The sequence below is a fragment of the Garra rufa genome, chromosome 13 (assembly GCF_049309525.1).
Source record: "Garra rufa chromosome 13, GarRuf1.0, whole genome shotgun sequence".
Taxonomy (NCBI): Eukaryota; Metazoa; Chordata; class Actinopteri; order Cypriniformes; family Cyprinidae; genus Garra; species Garra rufa.
The window spans coordinates 45,149,637-45,172,268 of NC_133373.1; the positions used below are offsets into that span (position 1 = coordinate 45,149,637).

General features: G+C 36.6%; 1 protein-coding gene across 1 annotated transcript in view; it reads left to right on the plus strand.

Moving 5' to 3' along the window:
- The first annotated feature begins 461 nt into the window (after positions 1–461).
- LOC141348574 (apolipoprotein B-100-like) overlaps positions 462–22,632 on the plus strand; it is a 62,829-nt gene continuing 40,658 nt past the window's right edge. The window contains 30 exon segments of the mRNA XM_073852852.1: positions 462–516; positions 1,813–1,842; positions 2,548–2,651; positions 2,734–2,879; positions 4,509–4,656; positions 4,739–4,879; positions 5,506–5,630; positions 5,774–5,859; positions 5,943–6,393; positions 6,532–6,643; positions 6,723–6,869; positions 6,949–7,160; positions 7,241–7,436; positions 7,507–7,686; positions 7,764–7,943; positions 8,021–8,188; positions 8,623–8,828; positions 8,909–9,076; positions 9,161–9,270; positions 9,358–9,558; positions 9,635–9,740; positions 9,786–9,844; positions 9,847–9,913; positions 10,005–10,372; positions 10,447–14,452; positions 19,910–20,073; positions 21,538–21,641; positions 21,812–21,933; positions 22,042–22,079; positions 22,193–22,274. Of these exon segments, the coding sequence (XP_073708953.1) occupies positions 462–516; positions 1,813–1,842; positions 2,548–2,651; positions 2,734–2,879; positions 4,509–4,656; positions 4,739–4,879; positions 5,506–5,630; positions 5,774–5,859; positions 5,943–6,393; positions 6,532–6,643; positions 6,723–6,869; positions 6,949–7,160; positions 7,241–7,436; positions 7,507–7,686; positions 7,764–7,943; positions 8,021–8,188; positions 8,623–8,828; positions 8,909–9,076; positions 9,161–9,270; positions 9,358–9,558; positions 9,635–9,740; positions 9,786–9,844; positions 9,847–9,913; positions 10,005–10,372; positions 10,447–14,452; positions 19,910–20,073; positions 21,538–21,641; positions 21,812–21,933; positions 22,042–22,079; positions 22,193–22,274 (8,282 nt within the window).

Consider the following 22,632-nt stretch of genomic DNA (forward strand, 5'->3'; position numbering starts at 1 on the left):
TAAATATTATTTCCAAGCGTTTACATCGTAAATAAAACAGCTTGTGAATACTCACGGAACGTTATGTACTTAAGAAAAATCAACAAGTTAACCGAGTTGGAGCCCATAATGATTGGGGGCCGTACAATTTTTTTTGCATAGAACAAATAGAAACCATTACTTTTACTAATAATTCCTACAAACCATATAAGTGTGTAGATCAAATATACATATAATGTATTTAATATCTCCTGACATCATTTGTGTTCATTCAAACTCAGTAAAATATAAAAAAGTGTTTTTAAACGTTTGTTTGTCTGCTCCAATGTTTACATCTGTTTATCAGCCACTTTGGAAATCAATGTCAAACTCTATTGGCCTTGTTTTATCACAGCGTTTGTATGAACCTTGGAGTACTCAAACATGAGTTTGGTTTGCTATAACTGTCCTGCTCGGAAATCTGAAGCATGAGCTGAAGCGTCATGGGCGACAATAAGCTCCGTCTTTTGCTGCTTTTGAGCACCATCGCCTTGTCCAGTAAGTGTCTTTAGTCAAGTCATATTTATGGACAATAGTATTATTATTCAGCTCTATTTAGTTCAAATGTTGATTCAATTCAGTGTGAATGCTGCAAAGATAATCAAATTAATATTCATTTTAAAAAAAAATCTTTTTTAGATGTCATGCAAATATTTGCACTGCAAAAAGTGCTTTTCATACTCAGTATTTTGTCTTGTTTTTCAGTACAAATATCTGAACTGTCTTAAATGACAGATTTATTTGAGATGCAAAATGACATAAGGACTCTCTGAAAATATCAAAATTAAGTGGAGACACTGCAGGCAAAAATAGCTTTTTCATGCACCTGTCAAGTTTGAGATTTTGGGCTTTTTGGTGTTTCATAAAGTGTTTTTTCAGACTAGTGGAAAGAAAACATCCAAAATACACTGTTAAGTGTTTCTTTTAAACGTTTAAACCAAACTTTACATTTTTATTCCTGTCTATATCCTGAAGGTTTTTACAGAGGGATTTTTTCATATATTTGCTTGATTTTATACAACATTTTTGTTGTATACAAGTATTTCTTAAATTATGGAGCGACAAAATGAGATACCCAATATTCCACCTTTTTCAGTTTTTGTTTACTTGTTATAAATGTATTTTTTTATTAGTTTTCAATACAACAGCAATAGCCAACAATACATTGTATGGGTCAGAATTATCGATTTTTCTTGTATGGCAAAGATCATTAAGATATTCTGTAAATGTACCGTAAATATATCAAAACTTAATTTTTAATTAATAATATGCATTGCTTAGAACTTTATTTAGACAAATTTAAAGGCGATTTTCTCAAGATTTAGATATTTTTGCACCATCAGATTTTCAAATAGTTGTATCTCGTTGTATCAAATATTGTCCTATTCTAACAAACCATACATCAATTGAAAGCTTATTTATTCAGCTTTCAGATGATCAATTGACCCTTATGACTGTTTTTTTGGTCCAAGGTCACAATTATTAGTATTACAACACACAATGAAAATAATAATAATAAATAAATAAAATAAATTTAGATCAGATTAAATCTTTATTATAGAAATGCATAATGCACTTTAAAATAAAATAAGACAAAAGTGGTGGTCATTGTATTAATAGTGGAACATAATTTGTATAGACATGGGTCATAATAAGCCCCAAAATGTTTCTAGTCTCTAAAAAGATTTTTTTTTTTTTTTTACATTTATGTTTGTTCTATAATTCTGGTAATGTTTCTCACTGCATTGCTGATGCCATTGCAGTGTAATAACCTGCATTTATTTTGTATTACAGAAGCGCAGGACAAAGGAGCACCATGCTTGAGTATGTCTCTTGAAATTATTCTGCAGAATCTACATGCAAAATTACAGCTGTAATGATCTAAATGCAATATTAAATGCATGTGGGTCAAAGACGAAGAAGGGTTTAAGCATAAAAGCATAAGCATATATATTACAATGTTTTCTGTTTAATTTAAATTTTTCTGAGCCAAAAAATAAATATCATTCATTTTTCCATAATTTACAAAAAGACACACATTAAGATGTCATTCGGTGTAACAATCTTGTCAGGCATATTGACAACAAAAATCAATTTATGACATATTAAAAGACAAATTTCTTTCACCCTAAATACTAGGTTTTGCCCATTTGTCAGGAAGAATTGTTTACTCATTTAAAACACTAAAATGTAATATGCTCCCTCATTCTTTTATATATTTTAATATGTACAAGTCAGAATAAGCATGTTTGAATTTTTACATAGATATTGCATTATACTGAATTACACATATACACTATTTCAACCAAATTTTTTATTGTCATTATTTATTTTTGATATTTATTTATTATTTATTATTTAATTCTCCAAAAACGTATTTGAAACCTGGGATCAGTCAGGTTAATGTGCTTTCTATGGACATAAAGTCACCTTTGTAAATTTCTTTAGACGTGGACATCTTAATGTCTTTGACCCATATATTTATGCACTTGATAATGTGTATTTAAAAAGTTGCTTTGCTTCTTCTAGTGGCCAAAAGATACAAACCCTTCAACAAGTATGAATACTTCTATAAGACAGAGTCCTTGAACGCTTTGAACGAGGCAGTCAACGGCCCCGGGGCCAGCTGCAAGGTACCACACGAGTTCATTTCCCTGCATCAAACATTGAACTTATTGCGGTTTTGTAAGTGATGCCGTGTGAATCTCGTATTAGGTTGAGATTGCGGTTCCTGGTATGTGCAGCTACATCTTGCGCACCACAGACTGCAAGCTGAGGGAAGCGACTGGCGTCGATGCAGATGGAAACCCAGTGTTTGAAACAGCTTCTGCCACTGAGGACTTCAAAACAGCCATGGAGAAGTAAAAGCCATAACAACACTAGCATCCACTTTAATGGATGATCACGTTCCGTTTATTATAAGCACGCACTGACTGAAGTTTTGTAGCCTGCCACTTTAAATGCACAAACTCTTCATGTCTTATTCCAATCAGAATCTTTATATTGTCCATCTAGGGCTATTCAATTATTAATTCTTATGATGGCACCTGTTGTATGCATTAGCGTTCTTATTCTTCCGCTCTGAAAGTCTATGGCCCATAGAACCGCTTGTGGGAAAGTTGTATAATTTGGCACACTGATAGAGAACAGTCTCTACATTAACTATAGCAAGTTTGGAGTCTCTAACTTAAACTCTCTAGCGCCACCACTTTTCCAAAATTTCAATAATTGTATGCTAATAACTTTTGAACTTGTAAGGTCTAGAAGGATTTTTTTTTTCTCTTTTTCTTTTTTTCTCTGAATCCTTGGGTCATGCCGAGTCGAATGGACACCAAAATGTAAAAATCGTAAGGTTTAGTTTTATTTTATTTTTAATAGTTCTTAAAACCTACTTTTTCGAACTCGTCCTAGATGGTTTGTCTGATTTTGACCAAAATTGGCTCAGATCATCTTCAGACCATGCTGGCAAAAAGTTGTGGAATTCAAGTTGATTAGTCAAACTGTTCTTGAATAACGCACAAATGAATTCTATGAAAAGCGCGCAACGGTTTGGCGAATTGAGACTAAACTTGGTGTGTGTTATAACAAGCATGGCCTGAGGCTACCTGCAGTATTTCTGTCATTAATTACTCACCCTCATGTTGCTCCGAACCTTTGTTCATATTCAGAACAAAAAATTAAGCTCTCTCCAGACAGCAAGGGTCCTTCCACATTCAAGGTCCAGAAAGTTACCACAAAACGTATTCTTGTATTCACATGGACTATTTTATCAATGTTCTTGGTATATTTCTGGGACTTGAACGTGGAAGGACCCTTGCTGTCTATGGAGAGTCAGAAAGCTCTTGGATTTCATCCAAAAAAATCTTAATTTGTGTACCAAAGAAGAACGAAGGTCTTACAGGTTTGGAAACGACACACTGTAAAAAATTTGCTGTAGTTCTGCAGCTGGTTGCCAGTAACTTACTGTAGATTTTTAATTTATGTTATTTACTGGCAACAGTTTGTTCAAAGTTAAATGAACATTAAACATTAACAAGTCTTTGTCTTTACAGAATAAAACTATAAAATAACAACCTACTGCAAAGCATTCTGGGAACCAGAAACCTTCATCAACCTTTTTCTGTTTTTTTCCTTCAGATTTTGGTTCCCAGAATGCTTTGCATGAGGCTGTTATTTTAGTTTTATTCTGTAAAGATAAAGACTTGTTAATGTTTAATGTTCAATTAACTTTGAACAAACTGTTGCCAGTAAATAGCATAAATTAAAATCTACAGTAAGTTACTGGCAACCAGCTGCCAGTAATACTGTAATTTCTACAGATTTTGTTTACAGTGCATGAGGGTGAGTAATTAATGACAGAATTTGTATTTTTGTATTTTGCTGTAACACATATATGTGTCCTATTCAATTATGTATTTGCAAGAATGACTTTTATCAGTTGCTTGTTGTGGTATCAGACATATTCAACAAACTCGTCTCTCTTTGTTCAGACATCCTCTGAAGTTCACTGTTGACGGAGACAATGACATCAAGCTTTTCCCTGAGGAGGATGAGCTTATAAACATCCTCAACATCAAGAGGGGAATCATCTCTGCTCTTGCTGTCCCTGTGCTTGATGAGGATGGGAACAAAGAGATGGTCCGTAGATAAACTTCACTCTTAAATGAAAAAGATGCTCATGCCAAATCCACCTCTGACTTTGAGACTGTTTCCATTCCAGCCGACCATCTATGGTCTGTGTAAGACTGACTACGTCATGCAAACCAGCGAAGACATTACCCTCAAACGAGACCTGTCCAAATGTGACAAGTTTAGACCAATCAAGGACCACACCAGCCCTTTGGCCCTCATCACTGGCATGGTGAATTCTGATATCTAGGTTTAAAGAGTTAGTTCACCCAAAAATGATAATTCTGTCATTAATTACTCACCCTCATGTCATTCCAAACCCGTAAGACCTTAGTTCATCTTCAGAACACAACCCTCTAAAAGACAGCAAGGGTCCTTCCACGTTCAAGGTTCAGAAAGGCACCAAGAACATCAACAAAATAGTCCATGTGACATCAGTTTTTCAACCGTAATTTTATGAAGCTACGACAATATTTTTGTGCACAAAAAAGTCTTTATTCAACAATTCTTCTCCTCTGCGTCACTTTAGCATCATATTAGAGAGCATCATGTAAACAAAGCATGGCACACACGTGTTATACGTCAACAGCCCTACGCGCAGACAAGGTTTACATTCTGAGGAAAGAAGAATTGTTGCTGTTTATGGAGGGTCAGAAAGCTCTCAGATTTCATCAGAAGTATCTTAATTTGTGTTCTGAAGATGAACAAAGGTCTTGCAGGATTGGAATGACATTGGAGAGAGAGTAATTCATTACAGAATTTTCACTTTTGGGTGAACTATACCCAAAGTTTTGTGTAAAATCCCAGTGGAGACGAGTGGAGTGAGATCTCTGATGTTTTTCTTTCTCTCTTTCAAAGCACCATCCTCTTGCTCAGCTGATCAGAAGCAACCAAACCTGCACCTATAAGTTTGACAAAGAGCAGCATCACATGACATCTGGAATTTGCACCGATAGACATGTTTTTGTGCCTTTCTCATACCAGTAAGTGAAGTAAATTGCTTTCCTTTATGGGTTTGATTTCCAGGGAATGCGTGAACTGATAACATGCACATCCAGAATGGATAAAAGCATCTGCCAAATGCATAAATGGTAATTACTTGGTTTGTCTCTGTGGCTATTACCAGGGGAAGATATGGAGTGACCAATACTGGAAAACAGGCTTTTAATCTTTTGGGAGTTGCTAAATACAAAGACAGAGTTTTTAACCACAGTAAGAGAACCTTTTTTGGTTTGAATGTTTGTAACTTGCTTGTAATGTCAAACGAGATCCAAAAAGAACTTTTATCCCTCCAGATGTGGCCAACAAGAAACCTCTCCATCTTGACCACAGTGTAGACATGAGCCCAATCCAGGATAAAGATGCTGCTCTTGCTGTCCTAAGGGAACTTTTTGGCCTTTCCAAGACCAACGATGGACATAAAAGAGCACACTTGGCCCACAAACTTGTAGCTGTGATCCGCAAGATGGAGGCTGAAACCTTGACCTCTGCTGTTCCTGAGGCCCTGGAGATCTCTCGGTCTTTGACGTACCAGGCTTTGCTGCAATGTGGCACCCCAGAATGCAGCAGTGCAATCATGCAGATGTTCAGGACTTTCGATAGGTCCTCAGTTGAGATTGACGCTGCTGTATATGGCATGGGAATGATATCCCAGTCCTCCCGAGTCCTCGTGAAGGAAATGTTGGCGATGGCAAAGTTTAAGCCGAGCAAACCCATCTACTATGCTCTCAGCAATGTTGTGAGAAGGTACGGAACAAGTCATTGTATAAGTCTTTAGATTATGGTAAATCAACTAGCATCTACTAGTCGAAATTTACCAACTGGTAGTTTTTCTGCAGCTTAGAAAGTAGATAATGTTTCCAAGAACTTGTGTTCAATTCCCAGACTCTATGAGACTGATGGAGTCACCAGCGAGATTCAAGCAGTGGCTGATTATGCCCTTGAACAGATTGGTGATTGCACGGATGACCAGGAACACGTTTTTCTTTCTCTGAGGGTATGTTCACACAATTCCTACATGCTGATGAATTAAACTTCAGACTCCACAGCTAAGCACTATCTTCCCTAAACATCAGGTCATTGGCAATATGGTGGTTGCACTAGGAGCCGCACGCCCTGCTTTGCATTCTGCTGTTATTCAATGCATCAACCAGCAAACCGCCTCTCCTTCAGTTCAGCAGGCTGCCATCCAGGTCTACAGAAAGGTTACTGTACCCAAAGAGGTGAGCTGTTAAATACTACATGCCCACAGCTCTTGACTAGCCTGAGGTCGGCCTAAAGATCATTTCATGCCTCTTGTAGGGTCGTGAGGTGCTCATGCATGCTGTTCTGGATAGAAATGCATCTGTACAGAAGCGTGTTGCCGCTTACTTAATCTTGATGAAGAACCCTACGCCTGCTGATCTTGCTCAGTTGGCAGCAGCCGTCCATGTTGAGAAAAATCATCAGGTCAAGAGCTTCATCATCTCTCATATCACCAACATCTTGAGTTCTACATCCCTAGAGAATTTGGAGTAAGCATGGACAAGAACGTAAATAACTCAATATTCAAATTTTCTGAAGAAAATTTAATTTATCTATTTTTACTCCATAGCTTGAGGCAGATGGTTCAAGAGGCCTTTCAAGGCAATGAAATTGGAATGTTCATGGAACTCACCGAGCTCTCTCGATACTACAGACTTGGATCTTTAGAGGGAAACATGATCTTTGAATCGCCCAACGAACTGCCAAGGGAGGTCATGCTGGAGATGACCTTGAATGCTTTTGGATTTGATATGGACTTCATTGAGGTACAATCAAAGTCTAGCGCTTAGTTAATGTGCTGGGTATGAATGTAATGTCTTCCGGTCTTGCTTTTAGATTGGCATGGAGGGTAAGGGCTTTGAGCCCATCGTGGAGGCCCTCTTTGGTGACGATGGATTCTTCCCAGACACTGTCATGAAGGCCTCATTATATGCTGCTGACAACATGCCTGCCCAACTCAGTGAGGTTTTGGACAACGTGCTGCCAAACATGACGAATGATAGGAAGAAAAGACAGGTATTAATTTAGTAAAATTAGCAAATGGATATACATTTTCATAGCAGGATTCCAATCTCAATTTCTGTGTGCTCTAGGCTACTCAAAACATAGTCAAAGAAATCAGTCACAATGTCAACAAGCTTATTGAGAACTTAAAAGCCCAGGATACACCTGAAGCGATGGTGTACCTCAAGCTCCTGGGTGCTGAACTGGGATATCTTGATGCAAAAGATGGCAAGATGATTTACAATCTCCTTAAGATGATCCCCACTGATGTGAGTACAGCCTTACCAGTTGCATTTATGCATGCATTTACTTAACAGTCTGAAGTCTGAATTGTCGTTTGAAACAGTTTGCTAAAAGCCTGCTTTTGAGTGTCGACAACGAGCTTTTCCTTCACTACATCTTCATGGATAATGAGTTCTATCTGCCCACTGGTGCTGGCTTTCCATTGAGAGTTGCTCTCTCTGGCACCTTTACACCTGGAATCAAAGGAGGATTGAGCTTCAATCCAGGCTTGGTAAGTCCAACACACGTTCGTCATCAGTATTTATTAGGGCTGGGCGATAAATCGAAAGCGATTGTAAGGCGCGTTTAGTGAATGAAGCCGGTACTTTGATTAGTAGTAAATCTCCATCACGTGCGTTCAGCTGCGTTCAGCTGGAGTGTTCAGAGACGTAAATCACTGACAAGCTACGCCTAATCGCGCTCAAAATCGAATCGAATCGAATGCGATTTTTAGCGCGATTTGGCGTAGCTTGTCAGTGATTTACGCCTCTGAACACTCCAGCTGAACGCAGCTGAACGCACGTGATGGAGATTTACTAATAATCAAAGTACCGGCTTCATTCACTAAACGCGCCTTACAATCGCTTTCGATTTATCGCCCAGCCCTAGTATTTATCTTTCATTTATGCTGTTATCCTAAATTTTATTAATATGACTTCACCACAGAAAGAATTTGCATTCACGCTGTCTGCTGGCATTGAGTTTGTGACTGAGTTTGGGACTCACTTCCCAGACTATGTTCTCTCTGGTCTGGAGATGCACACTAACATCTATCACAAGAGTGGCTTCAGAGCGAAGCTTTTGGTGACCAACAACCAGCTCAAGCTTTCCATTCCAGCTCCTAGTGAGCCAATTGAGCTCATCAATGTGACGTAAGACATCTTGACTTGAACTAACATTAAAACTAACATTAAAAAATACATTAAAATTGTTTTTGTTCCCCAATATACAGCAGCACTCTGGTGTCTGTTGTTGGTGCCAAGAATTTGCCCATTAATGCTAATGTAAAGTATATTCATGCAGGAGCATGTGCTCCTACTTTCCCTGGATGGAAGTACTGTATAGTCCTTGACTATCCTGATGATGCCGCCCCTTTTTTTCCTCTCAACAGTGATACCAAGTAATGGCAAACCATATGTATACTGATTTTTAAATCGTATTATTCCCAGGACAATACTTTTCATCCACCTGCATCTGTGTTTAGATTTATCATTACGCTCAACTCAACGGTTGAGGTCACGGAGTATACTGCCACCATCAACTATTTCTATGAGGATGAGGCAGACAAAATCACATTTAGTGTAAAGGCTGAAGGTACAAGACAGCTTAACAAAATAATGTTGCTGGGAAGAGAAAATCTGCATTTAAAATAACTGTCAGTTTTCATTTGATTCCTAACAGGTACGCCCTTTGAGGCCACAAGTACAGTGTTGTTGAACAGAAAGCAGCACACTGCTTCATCAGAGTTGCTCATTGCCCCTTTTCAGCTTTATTCTAAAGTTTCTGCAAAACTAAAGCATGAAGAAAAGTTGACATTGGAACTTGAGAGTGACCTAAAACTCCCAGAGACTACTTCTGTTCAAACCCTCATCCTGATATGTGGTATGTGTCCAAATATTATTTCTGTGATATGATTTAAGCAAATTATTGAGCCTATCAAATATCTCTTCAATCTCAGAGAATGAAAAGATTGAGGCTGTATTTAAGTCTTATGTCAATTCGGAGATTCAAAGAATCATTCCCAACATCGCTGGTACTAAAACCATCCGTGATATTCTGGCAAAGTCATTTGCGGTAAGAAAATGAACCTCTTTTAATTTTTTCATTAGCTTTGATAAAGGAGATATTTTTAATGAAAAAAAAGAGAAACAAATGTACATTGATATTCCAATTTGCAGATTTTGGGAGTTCCTGCCATGCCCGTGTTTGCTCTTCCAGAAAGACTCTTCCTGAATGGGTGAGTCAATGTCCACAGTATGGTGAACTTTCTGCACATAATACACAAGGGTTAAACTGTGGTGAAAATTTACCGACATGTTTTTAAACAGAGAGTTTGCTGCTAAATATCTCTTTGGCCATCCTTACCATACCATCACTCTTCCATTGCCCTTGGGTGGAAAATCCAGTAGCGATCTAAACTTTCCAACGACCCTCTCAACACCAAATCTGATTGTACCTCATCTCGATCTGGGATTTGAAGCTACCAGCATTAATCTCCCAGAGTTCTCTATTCCTGTGAGCATGTCGCTGTTTGTGCCGACTCTTAAAATGGCAGAAATGTCCGGAAAACTAAGCAGCAACTTCTACAACTTAGAAGCAGCTGTGTCTGCCAACAGAGCTGCAGATCTATGTTATTCCGCTAAAGTTGAAGTCACTGGAACAAGTCCCATTGACCTCCTATCCCTAAAGGTTCAAGGTAAAAAAAAAATATGGATTGCATGTACGTAATTTGAATTATTTCTTATTGATTCATTTTTATTTCCTGCACAGGGTCTGCCCTTGTTGAACCCACACCTGGTAATTCTCTCATGGCAAATGTAAAAACAGTAATTCGGCACAAGGTTATTGATGCCACCATCAGTGTTGAAGAGGAGGTGAAGCTTGCTGACAAACTTAGTTTGAAATCCAAAAGCAAGCTTGATGTAACTACCCACATTGGAGTGCAACTTTCGCTTGAGCATAATGGAACGTTTGAAGTTGATGACGAGGAGATCTCTGGAGATGGAAGACTGGAAGGATCCTTCGAGGCTGGTTCAGTCAGCGGTTCAGGAATCCTAACACAATCAGTCTCTCTACTCCCATCTAAACCAGAGGCAAAGTTTGATTCTTCATTGAAAGTAGACTCAACACTACTTAAGGCTCGAAACTCCTTTGCTTTAGCCATTGCCAATGGAGAACTGACAATTCTATCCAACACTGGAGCATTTGACGACCATCTAACAAACATTGCTAATATCACGTTCAAGGAATTCCAGCTTGTTCTAAATTCTCATACAAAAGCAGAGTCATTTGGCCTGAAGATTCTAAACATGGCTGAGACCAGAGCTGGCGCTGAAGCGGTCAGAATTAGGATTGAGACCTCTACTGACATTTCTGAAGAACGTATGCACTCCCTGCTGACAGGAGTATTGGACATCAATGGTATAGCTATTCACAATGATGCCTCCGCTAAGCTCATGGGACACACAGCTGCCCACAAAGCCAATATGAATCTCAATAAAGATGGCCTAAGCACCAGTGGCACAACCTCACTGCAAAGCGCCTTCACTATGGAAGATCTTAGGCAAACCTTTGAGATCAACTACAAAAATCTAAGTGGCACTGCTCAGTGCAAAACAATTGGAAATATCATGGGAACACACATTAATCACAACACTGAACTGGAGATTGCTAAACTTTCTGGTAGAATCAAGAATCATGTACGTTTCAACTCTGAGGTGTTTAATGTTGAAACCAACACTTATGGTACAACTACTCCATTCAGTTTCAATTTCGATGCCTCTGCTAATGGCAAAAATGACATATACCTCTATGGACACAGTAATTGTCAGTTTAATGCAAAAGTTCTAATGAAAGTAGAACCACAATCCATTTCTCACTCTCATGAATTTGAGAGCTCAACCCTCATTGACGTAGACAGAGTCTACATCAAATCAGATTTTGAGAGCAAGTCTGACACTCTGCTGATCCCATCTGAACAAAAGATTAAAATAACTGTTAAAACTATTGTGAATGACCATGCTATCAATCAGGAAATCAGTAGTTACAATACTCCAGCACGCCTTGGGCTGAAAGGATCCGGAAAGGTGCACACCAATTTGTTCAACACTGCCAATATGGCTTACCAGGACTTTGCGGTCTCTGGCTTCCTAAAGTATGATAAAAGCAGTGCAAGACATTCGGTTAGCTTGCCTTTCGTTGATGGTTTGCTTCTAGTTCCTGACCACATCAGAATGACATTTGTTAACATGGTTGACACCTTGAGGAATTACATCAACAGAGAAGGGATTGCCTCCAAAATTCAAAACTTATCTCAGATTGTTAGAGACTTTGTCACTAACCCGAACTTTGAGAGAAGAGTGGTGCAGCTGAAACATGCCTTGATAGCTCGATCCCAGGAGTATGCGTTAAAGCTGGAAAATCTGGCAGCCTCTCGAATTGGTGCATTTACAAAACTAGTGAGTGTTACAGGCAACTGTTTGGCGGAGGCATTGGATCATTTGAAGGAACTACCGAAGCACTTAAGTTCTTTGATATTTTCTATTACTGAGGATGTAAAAGTATTTCTTAGCTCAATCAGCAGCCAAAGTTATACAAAGCTGAATGAGATCTTCCCTCCTGCCAATGCTGCGAACAAGCTTGCCAGTCCTTTTCAGATTCCTACTGTGCCAACTTTCAGAAAGCTGCACAGTGAGGTCAGATTTAGCAGCCCTGTATACAACGTCAGAACCACAGCGGAGTTCAAGAACACCTCAGAGAGACACCCTGTGTTCATGGCTTTTGTTAACTTTAAAGGAACCTCTCCAAAACATAACATTCTGAATTACAATGTAGATTCCACTACTCAGATATCTATGCCTGAGATGAGTCCTGTAATCGTGTCTGAAACTCTCAAGTTAACACACATTTATTTGACTTCAGATCAACAGGCGTCATTGACCCTGAATAGATCTGCCAATGCTAATTCCTCATCTTTCTCTCTTGAAACATCATACAAGCACCAGGTGAACATTCCCTCACAGTCTCTGACTGGTGAAGTCACCCTGATTCAGAAGGCTACAGCTTTCCACGATAGTCCTGCAATCACCTTGACAGTTGAAAATGAAGGAGCTGGCAAATTTACTGTTGGTGACTTCTCTGAGGAAGCCACCCACATGAGTGACCTGCATTTTAACATGGGCCTTAGCACCGCCAAGCTGACTTTTACTGGCCGCACTGATGGTGCATTTCTGCAGATGAAGATGAAGGCGAACGCTGACGCAGTCGCTCTAAGCCACCTTGAATTCAATGCAAGTGTTGAAACGCAGTCACCGTTTATCAACAACAGCTTGCTGGTGGCTTCTGGAAAGGCTTGTTTGGGCGACATGAGTATGGACATTAAGTTAGCCCATGACACTGAGCTTGTTGGACCTGTCAGTGGCATCCTTGCCAATGCTGCAAACATTGTGACTTGTCCTTGGTCAGTTTATATTGGCTTTCACAACAAGGGTAATGCCAAGATCAAGTCTTTGTTAACCACGGTTGATCTCCAAAATGACTACACTGTTATCTTCGACCCTAATGTACATGAAATCAGTTCTGTGGCATTTGCATCTTTCAACCATTACAACTACAGCCATAACTTCACAGCCAACAATAAAGTAGCAGATATGGGTATTTACGCTGTTGTGAATAGCGTGGCCAGCTTTGAGTTCTTAACTGCTGCAGAAATGTTTGTGCCAGCCATTTTTAGAATAAACGAGCTGAACCTGAATGATAATGCCGGCCTGTGGTATGACTTGACCACAAATGACCAACTCATTTACCTAGATGCACAACTTGTCTACCAGAAGAGTGGGTTGCCTTCTTTATTAGGCAACCTGGTCTCTGAGGTGTATTTTGAGTCTTCTATTCTCAATATCAGCACTAATGCAGGGATTTATCCGAAGGATTACTTGATGCGTATTAGTGCCAAAACTGCCTCTGTGTTTCAGGAATTAAATTCCAAGCTTAATGGATCCACTAACCTGACCACAAAAAGTGGACTGAAACTGGCCTCCTCATTGTTTTTGGAGAATTTCCACATTGAAGGTAATCATGACAGCACTTTGACTTTGGAAGACAACTTTGAGGCTGTATTGTCTGTAGACACAGTTGCAAAGATTCATATGACAAGCTTCGCCGTAAACGCCACTCATCAACTTTCTGCTGACACCAAGGCCCAGCCAAAGGCAGAATCAAACTTAAAGATTGAGTACTCCTTCGATCAACCGGACTCAGAAGCTGCCGGACATGGAGATGCTAAGAATACCTTGAAGCTGGATGTAACTCTTTCCCATCTCACCGTTGAGTCTGTAAGCCAAATCACCTCCGATTCTACATCCCCTGATGGTGTCACAATTAAGGGAACACTAGATAATGAAGCTAACATCTCTATGAAAATTAATGGTCTGAAATCCAATCTAAAGACCACTGGAAACGGATGCTTTGGTTTTAGATATTCCAAGTTGTGGTTTGACGTTAATGATCGGCTGACCTTGGAGGGAGATCTTGAGCGTATGTATTCTTTGCTAGAAATTGATTCAAACTATACGTATAGTGATAATGGTGGGGATTTTGAGATTGCGATTAACCACACTGCTCGTGGTAAAACGGATCTTGCTCCCCTGAGTACCCTCATGGCTGCTATAGATATGTTCTTGGCTCAGCCACGTTTTGGAGATGGCAATGTAAGAATTACAGCAAGCAATTTTTCACCAAACGGACACATTGTCAAATCAGAGGCTTTCACTCGCTGGTTCAATTCAAGCACAGCAATATCTGTGCAAGTTGGTGAAAAATCTAATACAATGTCTGTGTTAGGGTGCTCTTACAATTTCACTTCTCCATCTATGCTTCTGGAGTATCAGGGTGAATTGACTATAATTCCAGTTTACCACAAATTAGTGTAAATTATTGTTGAAAAGAACAAGAGTTTCCCTTATAATCAGAGGAGCAGAGCCAGAAAAATGTTAAAAGTCATTCTCAAGCACAATGATGTAAGCATATTTGTTGTGAAGTAAGTGATTTAAAGCCCTGAAATATTGCTAGTCCCAATTAACAATAAATGGACCCTGTTACTTGACATACTATACTCAGCTCTTGGTCTGCTTCATTGAAAAAATGTACATTAAATTTTTGAATATGTTTTGTATTTTGTGTTGTTCATTGTTTACTTACACACAGTTAACTAGTTATTTAAAATGTCTAAGTCCAGTGAGATAATATCAACTAACATTTTCGAAGAAAGCAATCCTTTCCAGGTCAAAACGACTACAACACAACATGAGGGTTAAATGCAGGTGATTAAAACCATCCAGATAAGTGTGAACAGAAAAAATATTTTTCAGTATTTTGGCTGTTTAAAATTTGTTATTGTAGTATTATTAGACATTATTAAACAGGTTTTCTTATTCAAGAACAAAATTCTCCTCACCAGAAGGAGCACAGGAACAGAGCGTCCAACGGTTTTTGCAACGGTTATGCGTTTAAATATTTAAATATTTATGACGTAATACAAAATTTATTATTATGATTATTATTATTACTATTTAAGATGACCGAATTGTCCAATGTTTTATTTCTGTGCCGTACTTTTGTTGCACATAAAGAAACGTTTAGCGTAAAATCGTTAAGAAATCATAAGTGATTTAAGTTATGATTTCACAAAAAACCAATAGGAGGCAGTACAAAGCTTACTTAGAAAATACAAAAATATAAGAGTTGTCTTCATACTTTTAGATCTTTTCTGAACACGGTCATTGTTTCTAAATAATTTATGAAATAGAAAAATAATTTTAAGCCATACCATGCTATTTCATGTAAGGCTATGCACCTTAATTATCCGTGGTTATTGTCCCTTGGTTATCTTTTATCAAGTCCATTCAAACATAACTATGTTTGATTTCTTTTGAATAAATATTTAATTTAAATCTAAGAAATCACACAACAAAAATATAAATGCCAAAAAAAGTACATAATGGGAGTAACGTTACCATCATAGACTGTAAAATTACCATATGACGTACCGAGGAACGTCAGTTCGTACGTCATAGTCACGTGGTCACATTTGAAATTAAACCTCGAACTGCAGCAACACAGCTGTCAGCTAACAGCGTTTCGGAAATAACCTATTATTCAAGCGAACTGCGACGAACAGGAATATTTTATGACATTCGCAGGTATAGTCGTGATTTTTTACAACGTATACATGTATATCACGCGCAAATATAATGTTTTGATGGTTTGAAAATGATTCGCTAGCAACTGAAACGTTAGCTGTGGAGTATTAACCTATGCTGCTCGCGTTATTTCTAGTATTTTAAGTACAGACAAAATCCCAAGCAAACGATCACGTTATATTGAATAAATCAAGGGCGTGGGTTTTATTGTTGGAGACATAACTGCAGACAAAATTATTGCTAGGGAGGGACATATCACAGCGTCCCTGTTAAATTCTGCACCCTTGAAAATCATAACAATAGTTCTCTCATTAAATATGATTAATTGTTTTAATCCAAGTTTCACAAAAAGCGTAATTATAATACAAGTCAGATACTGAAGTGAGTTTTTGTTTTTGTCACTCTTCTGATGAAGGTCAATTGTTTGCCAATGAACTACGAAGACATTTTTTAATGTTCATCCAATGTTTTCTTTGGATTGTTTGACTACTTAAAAGAGAATATATCTTAATTTGTGTTTACTGCTAGCTAAAATTTGCTTACATTACAAAAATTAGGATTTAAACTTATCTTTTGTTTATTCAAAGGTGATCTAGAGACAATTACACGGAAACCATCCAAAGCTCTGTTAATACCAAATACTGCATTTTTACATTCATTTTGTGTTTTCATATGAAGTTGTCAGTTTATTACTTTTTTGTTGTTGTTACCCTGGTAACACATCCCTTGATATGGTTTTACTCAAAATAAAAACAAAAGCAAAAAACATAATTTCGACCATTAAACCAAGTTAACCACAAATTAACCATGGTTTTGCTTCACTAACCATGGTATTTTTAGTAAAACTGTGGTTGTAAAAAAATGTATTATAGTAAACTACACTTTTTATTTGTAGTAAAACCGGTTAATTAGGCGATTTGTATTCATGTCCTTTTTGTTTTTACAACTGTAGGCCTACTGTCTTCAATAAAAGAACCCACTCTAACCCACTCCAAAAGTCCCAATCTGATTCAAATGATTCGCAATCACTGATCTATAATAGAGAACATTATACAGATCAGTGTTTGCAATCCACTCTTCAAAGTTCCAATCGGCATCAAATGGTTTGCGATCCACGCTTTGAAGTTCTGATCTGATTTAAATCATTTGCATTCTATGCTTCAAAGTTTCAATCTGAATCAAATTATTTGTGATCCGTGCTCCGAAGATCTGAATCAAGTGATTCACGAACCCGCTCCAAAGTTCAGATCCAAATCAAATGATTGACGATACTGCCTTAGCTCGCTGTTTTTATGACATTAACTGAAATAAGCAAAAACCATATGATGTTTACAAATAAAGCACCCATATTTCCATTGCAAAGATAACACAAATATAGGAACATATTCAGTAAGAGAACTGGTGAAACACTGCATTAAAGGATTAGTTCATTTCCAGAACAAGATGTTCATGTCTTTCTTTCTTCAGTTGGTAAGAAATTGTTTCTTGAGGGAAAACATTTTAGGATTTCTCTCCATATAGTGGACTTCAATGGTTTGAACTTCCAAAATACAGTTTAAATGCTGCTTCAAAGGACTCTAAACGATCCCAGCCGAGGAAGAAGGGTCTTATCTAGCCAAACAATCTTATACAAAACAAATTTATATTCTTTTTAACCTCAAACACTTGTCTTGTCTATGTCTGAGTGCACTTTTTTTCCGGTTCAAGGCGGTTAGGGTATGTCGAAAAACTCCCATCTTATTTTTTTCCCCAACTTCAAAATGGTCCTACATCTCTGCAGAAGTACCGACCCAGTGTTTACAAAGTGAACATGCAAACAAGATCAAATGCCCTTTACGGAAAAAAAAAAAAGCTAAAACTGCAATGTAGGATGATTTTGAAGTTGAAAAGGAAAACGAGATGGGAGTTTTCCGACATACCCTAACTGTATTGACCCGGATTACACTGACTACGCATGCGCATCGCAAAGACTAGACAAGATGAGCATTTGAGATTAAAAAGTATATTCGCTAGATAAGACCTTTCTGTCTCGGCTGGGATCATTTAGAGCCATCTGAAGCAGCATTTAAAATGCATTTTGGAAGTTCAAACTTGTGGGCACCATTGACGTCCACTATATTAAAAAAAACATTCCTAAAATGACTGAAGAAAGAAAGGCATCATGAACTTGGATGACAAAGGCGTGAGTAAATTATCTGTACATTTTCGTTCTGGAAGTTAACTGATTATTTTTAATACGACGATCTGCAGTTAAAAATACATGTTAGATGGAAACATTGTGCATTTATGATGGAGTTTGTAGCTTAATTCCCTATATTTGAAATGGTTTGAGCACTGCAGTTCAGTTGTTGACAGTTCAATAGGAAGTCAGTTAAAAGCATTCAGTCGTTTCATATAATTGAAGTCAATTTTTACATTTATCAGTATATATTTTAAGAAATATTTGAGAAATTGATTTATCTGATTGTATTAGTCTATGTAAAAAGAGCAAGTGGGAGAAGATGAACACAACAGCAGAACAACAAAGTTACAATTTTGATTTAGTAGTGCAGTGTAAAAAAAAAAAAAGGAAAATTTACGGTAAAAAAAATGGCAGCTGTGGTTGCCAGAATTTTACCGTAAAAAATACGGTAGCAATGTTTTACATTTTAAGGTTTTCGTTTAAATTTACAGGTAAATACTGTAATTTCATACTAAAAACTGTAACTCATATAATGGTAATGTACCAACTTTTTGAAGAACTGAAATCTGTTTTGTACCTTTGTAATGCAATGATAACCACCAAAAGCAGGTGATGATGACAACATCACATGATGAATCAAAGCCCATCGCACGGAGGTTTTAAATGACAACATATATAGAAGGTGCACAGTGTCATTCACACAAACACTAAACACCATCATGGTAACGCACATAAAACTGAAATGTGACCCTGGACCACAAAACCAGTCTTAAGTCGCTGGGGTATATTTGTAGCAAAAGCCAAAAATACATAGTATGGGTCAAAATTATAGATTTTTCTTTTATGCCAAAAATCATTAGGAAATTAAGTAAAGATCATGTTCCATGAAGATTTTTTGTGAAATTCCTACTGTAAACATATCAAAATGTAATTTTTGATAGTAATATGCATTAAGAACTTAATGTGGACAACTTTAAAGGTGATTTTCTCAGTATTTTGATTTATTTGCACCCTCAGATTCCAGATCTTCAAATAGATGCATCTCGGCCAAATATTGTCCTATCCTAACAAACCTTACATCAATAGAAAGCTTATTTATTGAGCTTTCATATGATGTATACATCTCAGTTTTGTAAAAATGACTGGTTTTGTGGTCCAGGGTCAAAAATAATTCAAAAAACATTAATTTAACAACATTAGATGTAACATAAAACACTAATGTACAAAACCGCCAAGAAATTAAGAGGAAGTTATTTCAACGACAAAAAAAAACATCAAATAAAAAAATGAAATACAGGGAATTCTGGGAATGTCAATTTACGGTTATTCACTGTAAATTTTACGTTTCTTTTTCACTTCCAAAAACGGTATACTACCGTAAAATTAAATGCAATGTCCAACACAGTTTTTCACCGTATATAGAAGGGGAACTTACCGTTAACCATTTCACAGGTTTTTACCGTAGCATTTTTACAGTTTTTTACCGTTAAATTCACTGTCATTTTTTACAGTGTGGCTGGATTTGTCACTACTAAATTCTTCACCCTTGGACTAAATCACAGAGAACATCGTTAAGGATGGCTTTAGGGATTGAAAAATCAAAATCCTTGAAGATGGATGAACTGTCGCCTCACATTTGGAGGTAAGAAATGATTTCTAAAGCTCATGAATAACGCTTTTATTGCCTTTTAAAGAGTCATCTTAACTGTACATTTGTATAATTCAAACTCGTCTAAACCAAACATAAGTGTATTGATATTATAGTATACGTATTATGTTAATGGTCCAAGCAAGACTATTTAATTTGAACTCTAACCTTCTGTTTTGTAATCATTTTGTCTTTCCACCAAAGTGCTCCGGGCGTCCCGCTGGAGATTGCGGCCCCGTCCCAGAGGATCCAGTCTCAGGAGGATGGTAACGTTCAGATCATGTACTGTAAAGATCTGGTGTATCAGGGAAACGCAGAGTTCAGCTTAGAAGAGCTCCGAGCGCAGCGCTACTACAAAGCTTTGAGCGGTACGTCCAGATATCGTCTATGTTTTATAGAGCACTTTCTAACGTGGCATAGATTTGGGTCTGTTTGGATATTTGCCTCAATCAAATGTGTGGAATTAGATTGCTGAAGTACCAAATAGGTTTAGCCTGGACTAAACCCATGGTCTTAGTCCAAGGTTATTATAGTTGACTAAAACCAAAGATTTGTGTTCAATGCTTCAAAGTTCTGATCTGAATCTAATTATTTGCAATCTGCACCTTGCAGTTGCTGACAGTTCAATAGGAAATCAGTTGAAAACATCCAAAAATTGTCGCTCAAAAGAAATTTTAACTGAAATAAAAAATAAAATAATTTTTTTCACAAATTAGAAAAAATATATCACTAATTGTCATTTATTTTGAAACTATAAAAATATTATTATATTAAATTATTATTATATAAATATCATTTATTTCTGAAACTGGAAACTGAAATTAATTAAAAAATATATAGACATATTTGAAAAACAAATTAAAAAAATGAATAAAATTAAAAACTAATTCAATTTCTAAATGAATTTAAAAAAAACTATATTAGTGTCTCTCTTGTACTGAAATAACACTGTCTTGGTCTTATTTTGCAAATTTTTTGGTTAAATGGGTAAAGACATAAATTGGGTATTTGCTCAGCCTGCTGTTATTGTAGTATCATCATATACTTTAGTTTGTAATTTGTTTCTGTATTTTTTTTATTAGTTATTGAAATGTTTTGTTAGCTGAAATAAAGTAATAAAAAATTTAAATTACAAATTTAAAAAGTTTATTTTATTCATTCTTTCTTGCGCTATCTTTTTTTGTTCTTTTGTTTCTTTCTTTCTTTCTTTTTTTGTTTTGTTCTTCTTTCGTTTTTTTTTTTTGGTAATTTAGTTTTTTGTTTTTCTTTACTTTCTTTTTCCTTCATTCCTTTTCTTTTTTTTTTTTCTTTTATCTTTTTTACAATTTGTTTTATTTTTTAAATTTATTTAAAAAATCCTAAAATTTATTTTCTATTTCTTTATTTTATTGATTTTATTCATTCTTTTTATGTTAGCTTTTTTCATTCCTACATTATCTTTAGTTTGTTCTTTCTTTCTTTGTTCTTTTTGTTCTTTCTTTTGTTTTCTTTCTTTCATTTGTTCTTATGCTTTCTCCCTTTCTTTGTTTCATTTTCCCCCTCTTTTGTTTGTTCTCTTTCTTTCTTTCTTTCTTTATCTTTTTTAAATATGCAATATATAGTTTATTAATTTTTATTTCAGTTTTAGGTATATATATCAAACTAAACTAAATGGAAGTGAGAAATCTTTTGCTGGCTGTAATAAAATATCAAAAATTGAAAAGTAAAATGTAAAAACTTATTTTATTTAACATTTTATTTTATTTCAAGTAACTTTTTTATGGTTGTTATGTTAATTAATAATACTAATCAGCTATTGAATTAGTTTTTCACGACTTTGTGTGAATGTACAGAAAAGGCCTCACATCTAAACAGACTCAAGCAGGACTTGCAGCTTCAGATTGAGCAGAAACAGAGACTCATTCAGCAGAGAAACGGCCCAGCTGAAAAACAGCAGGTATGTCAACCATTATGCTCCAAATCTGAGGTTTGGAAGCAGGCATTTCTTTGAAGAGACATGAGTGACTAAATGATGACAGAACATCTTAAATGCATATTTACACACAGCCAGGATCAAATATTGTCATCAGGTTTTTGTTTTAACCATGATTTTCTTCATTTGTCTAGACTGTTCATGAGGAGGCCAGTTCTTCCTTCCAGAAATCTTCAAGTTCATGTGAATCTGCTGTGGTGAAATCAGCTCCGTTCACCGTTTACAGCGAGCCGGAGGAAAGTGGTGTGGTTAGCAGGTCAGTTCTTTTGTAGACAGTGCTGGTCTTGGGCTAGTTTGAGCTGTTTGCATTTAAATTGTTCACTTTTTGTTTTGCATGTTTTTTTTCTCTCCTCGTGTGGTTTAGTAAAAGCTCAGTGAGGCGAGAGGACGACATGAATCAAAGTGAGTTGCGTCTTTAATATGCATTTTCTGCAGAATTGACGTCAGCCGCTAATATTGAAAGTGAGTAGTTTTGCACTTTAATGAAATAAAACCTGCTTGTGATGATGTTTCAGGTGGAAGTGACAGCAAACTGCAGAAAACAGACACAGCAAAACCCTTCACCGTGTTTGATGAGAATACACTCACCAATAAAACGTAACAAACACTCATTTGTTCTTTTTTTTCTTTTCGTTCTTTTTCTTTCACATGTTCTCTTTTGTTCTTTCTTTGTTTAGTTCTCTTTCTTTTATTCATTCTTTTTCTTTTTTCTTTCTTTCTATTAGTTCTTTTATTCTCTTTCATTTGTTCTGGTTCTACTTTTGTCCTCGTGTTTTTTTTTTTTTTTTTTTTAGTTTTTGTCATCTCATTAGTTTTCTTTCTTTCTTTCTCTCCTTTTGTTTGTTCTGTTTTGCACATTCTTTATTCTTCTTTCATTTGTTATTTTTATTTTTCCTCCTTTCTTTCTTTTCTTTTTTCTTTCCTTTTCTTGTCCTTCTCTCTTATCTTTTGTTCA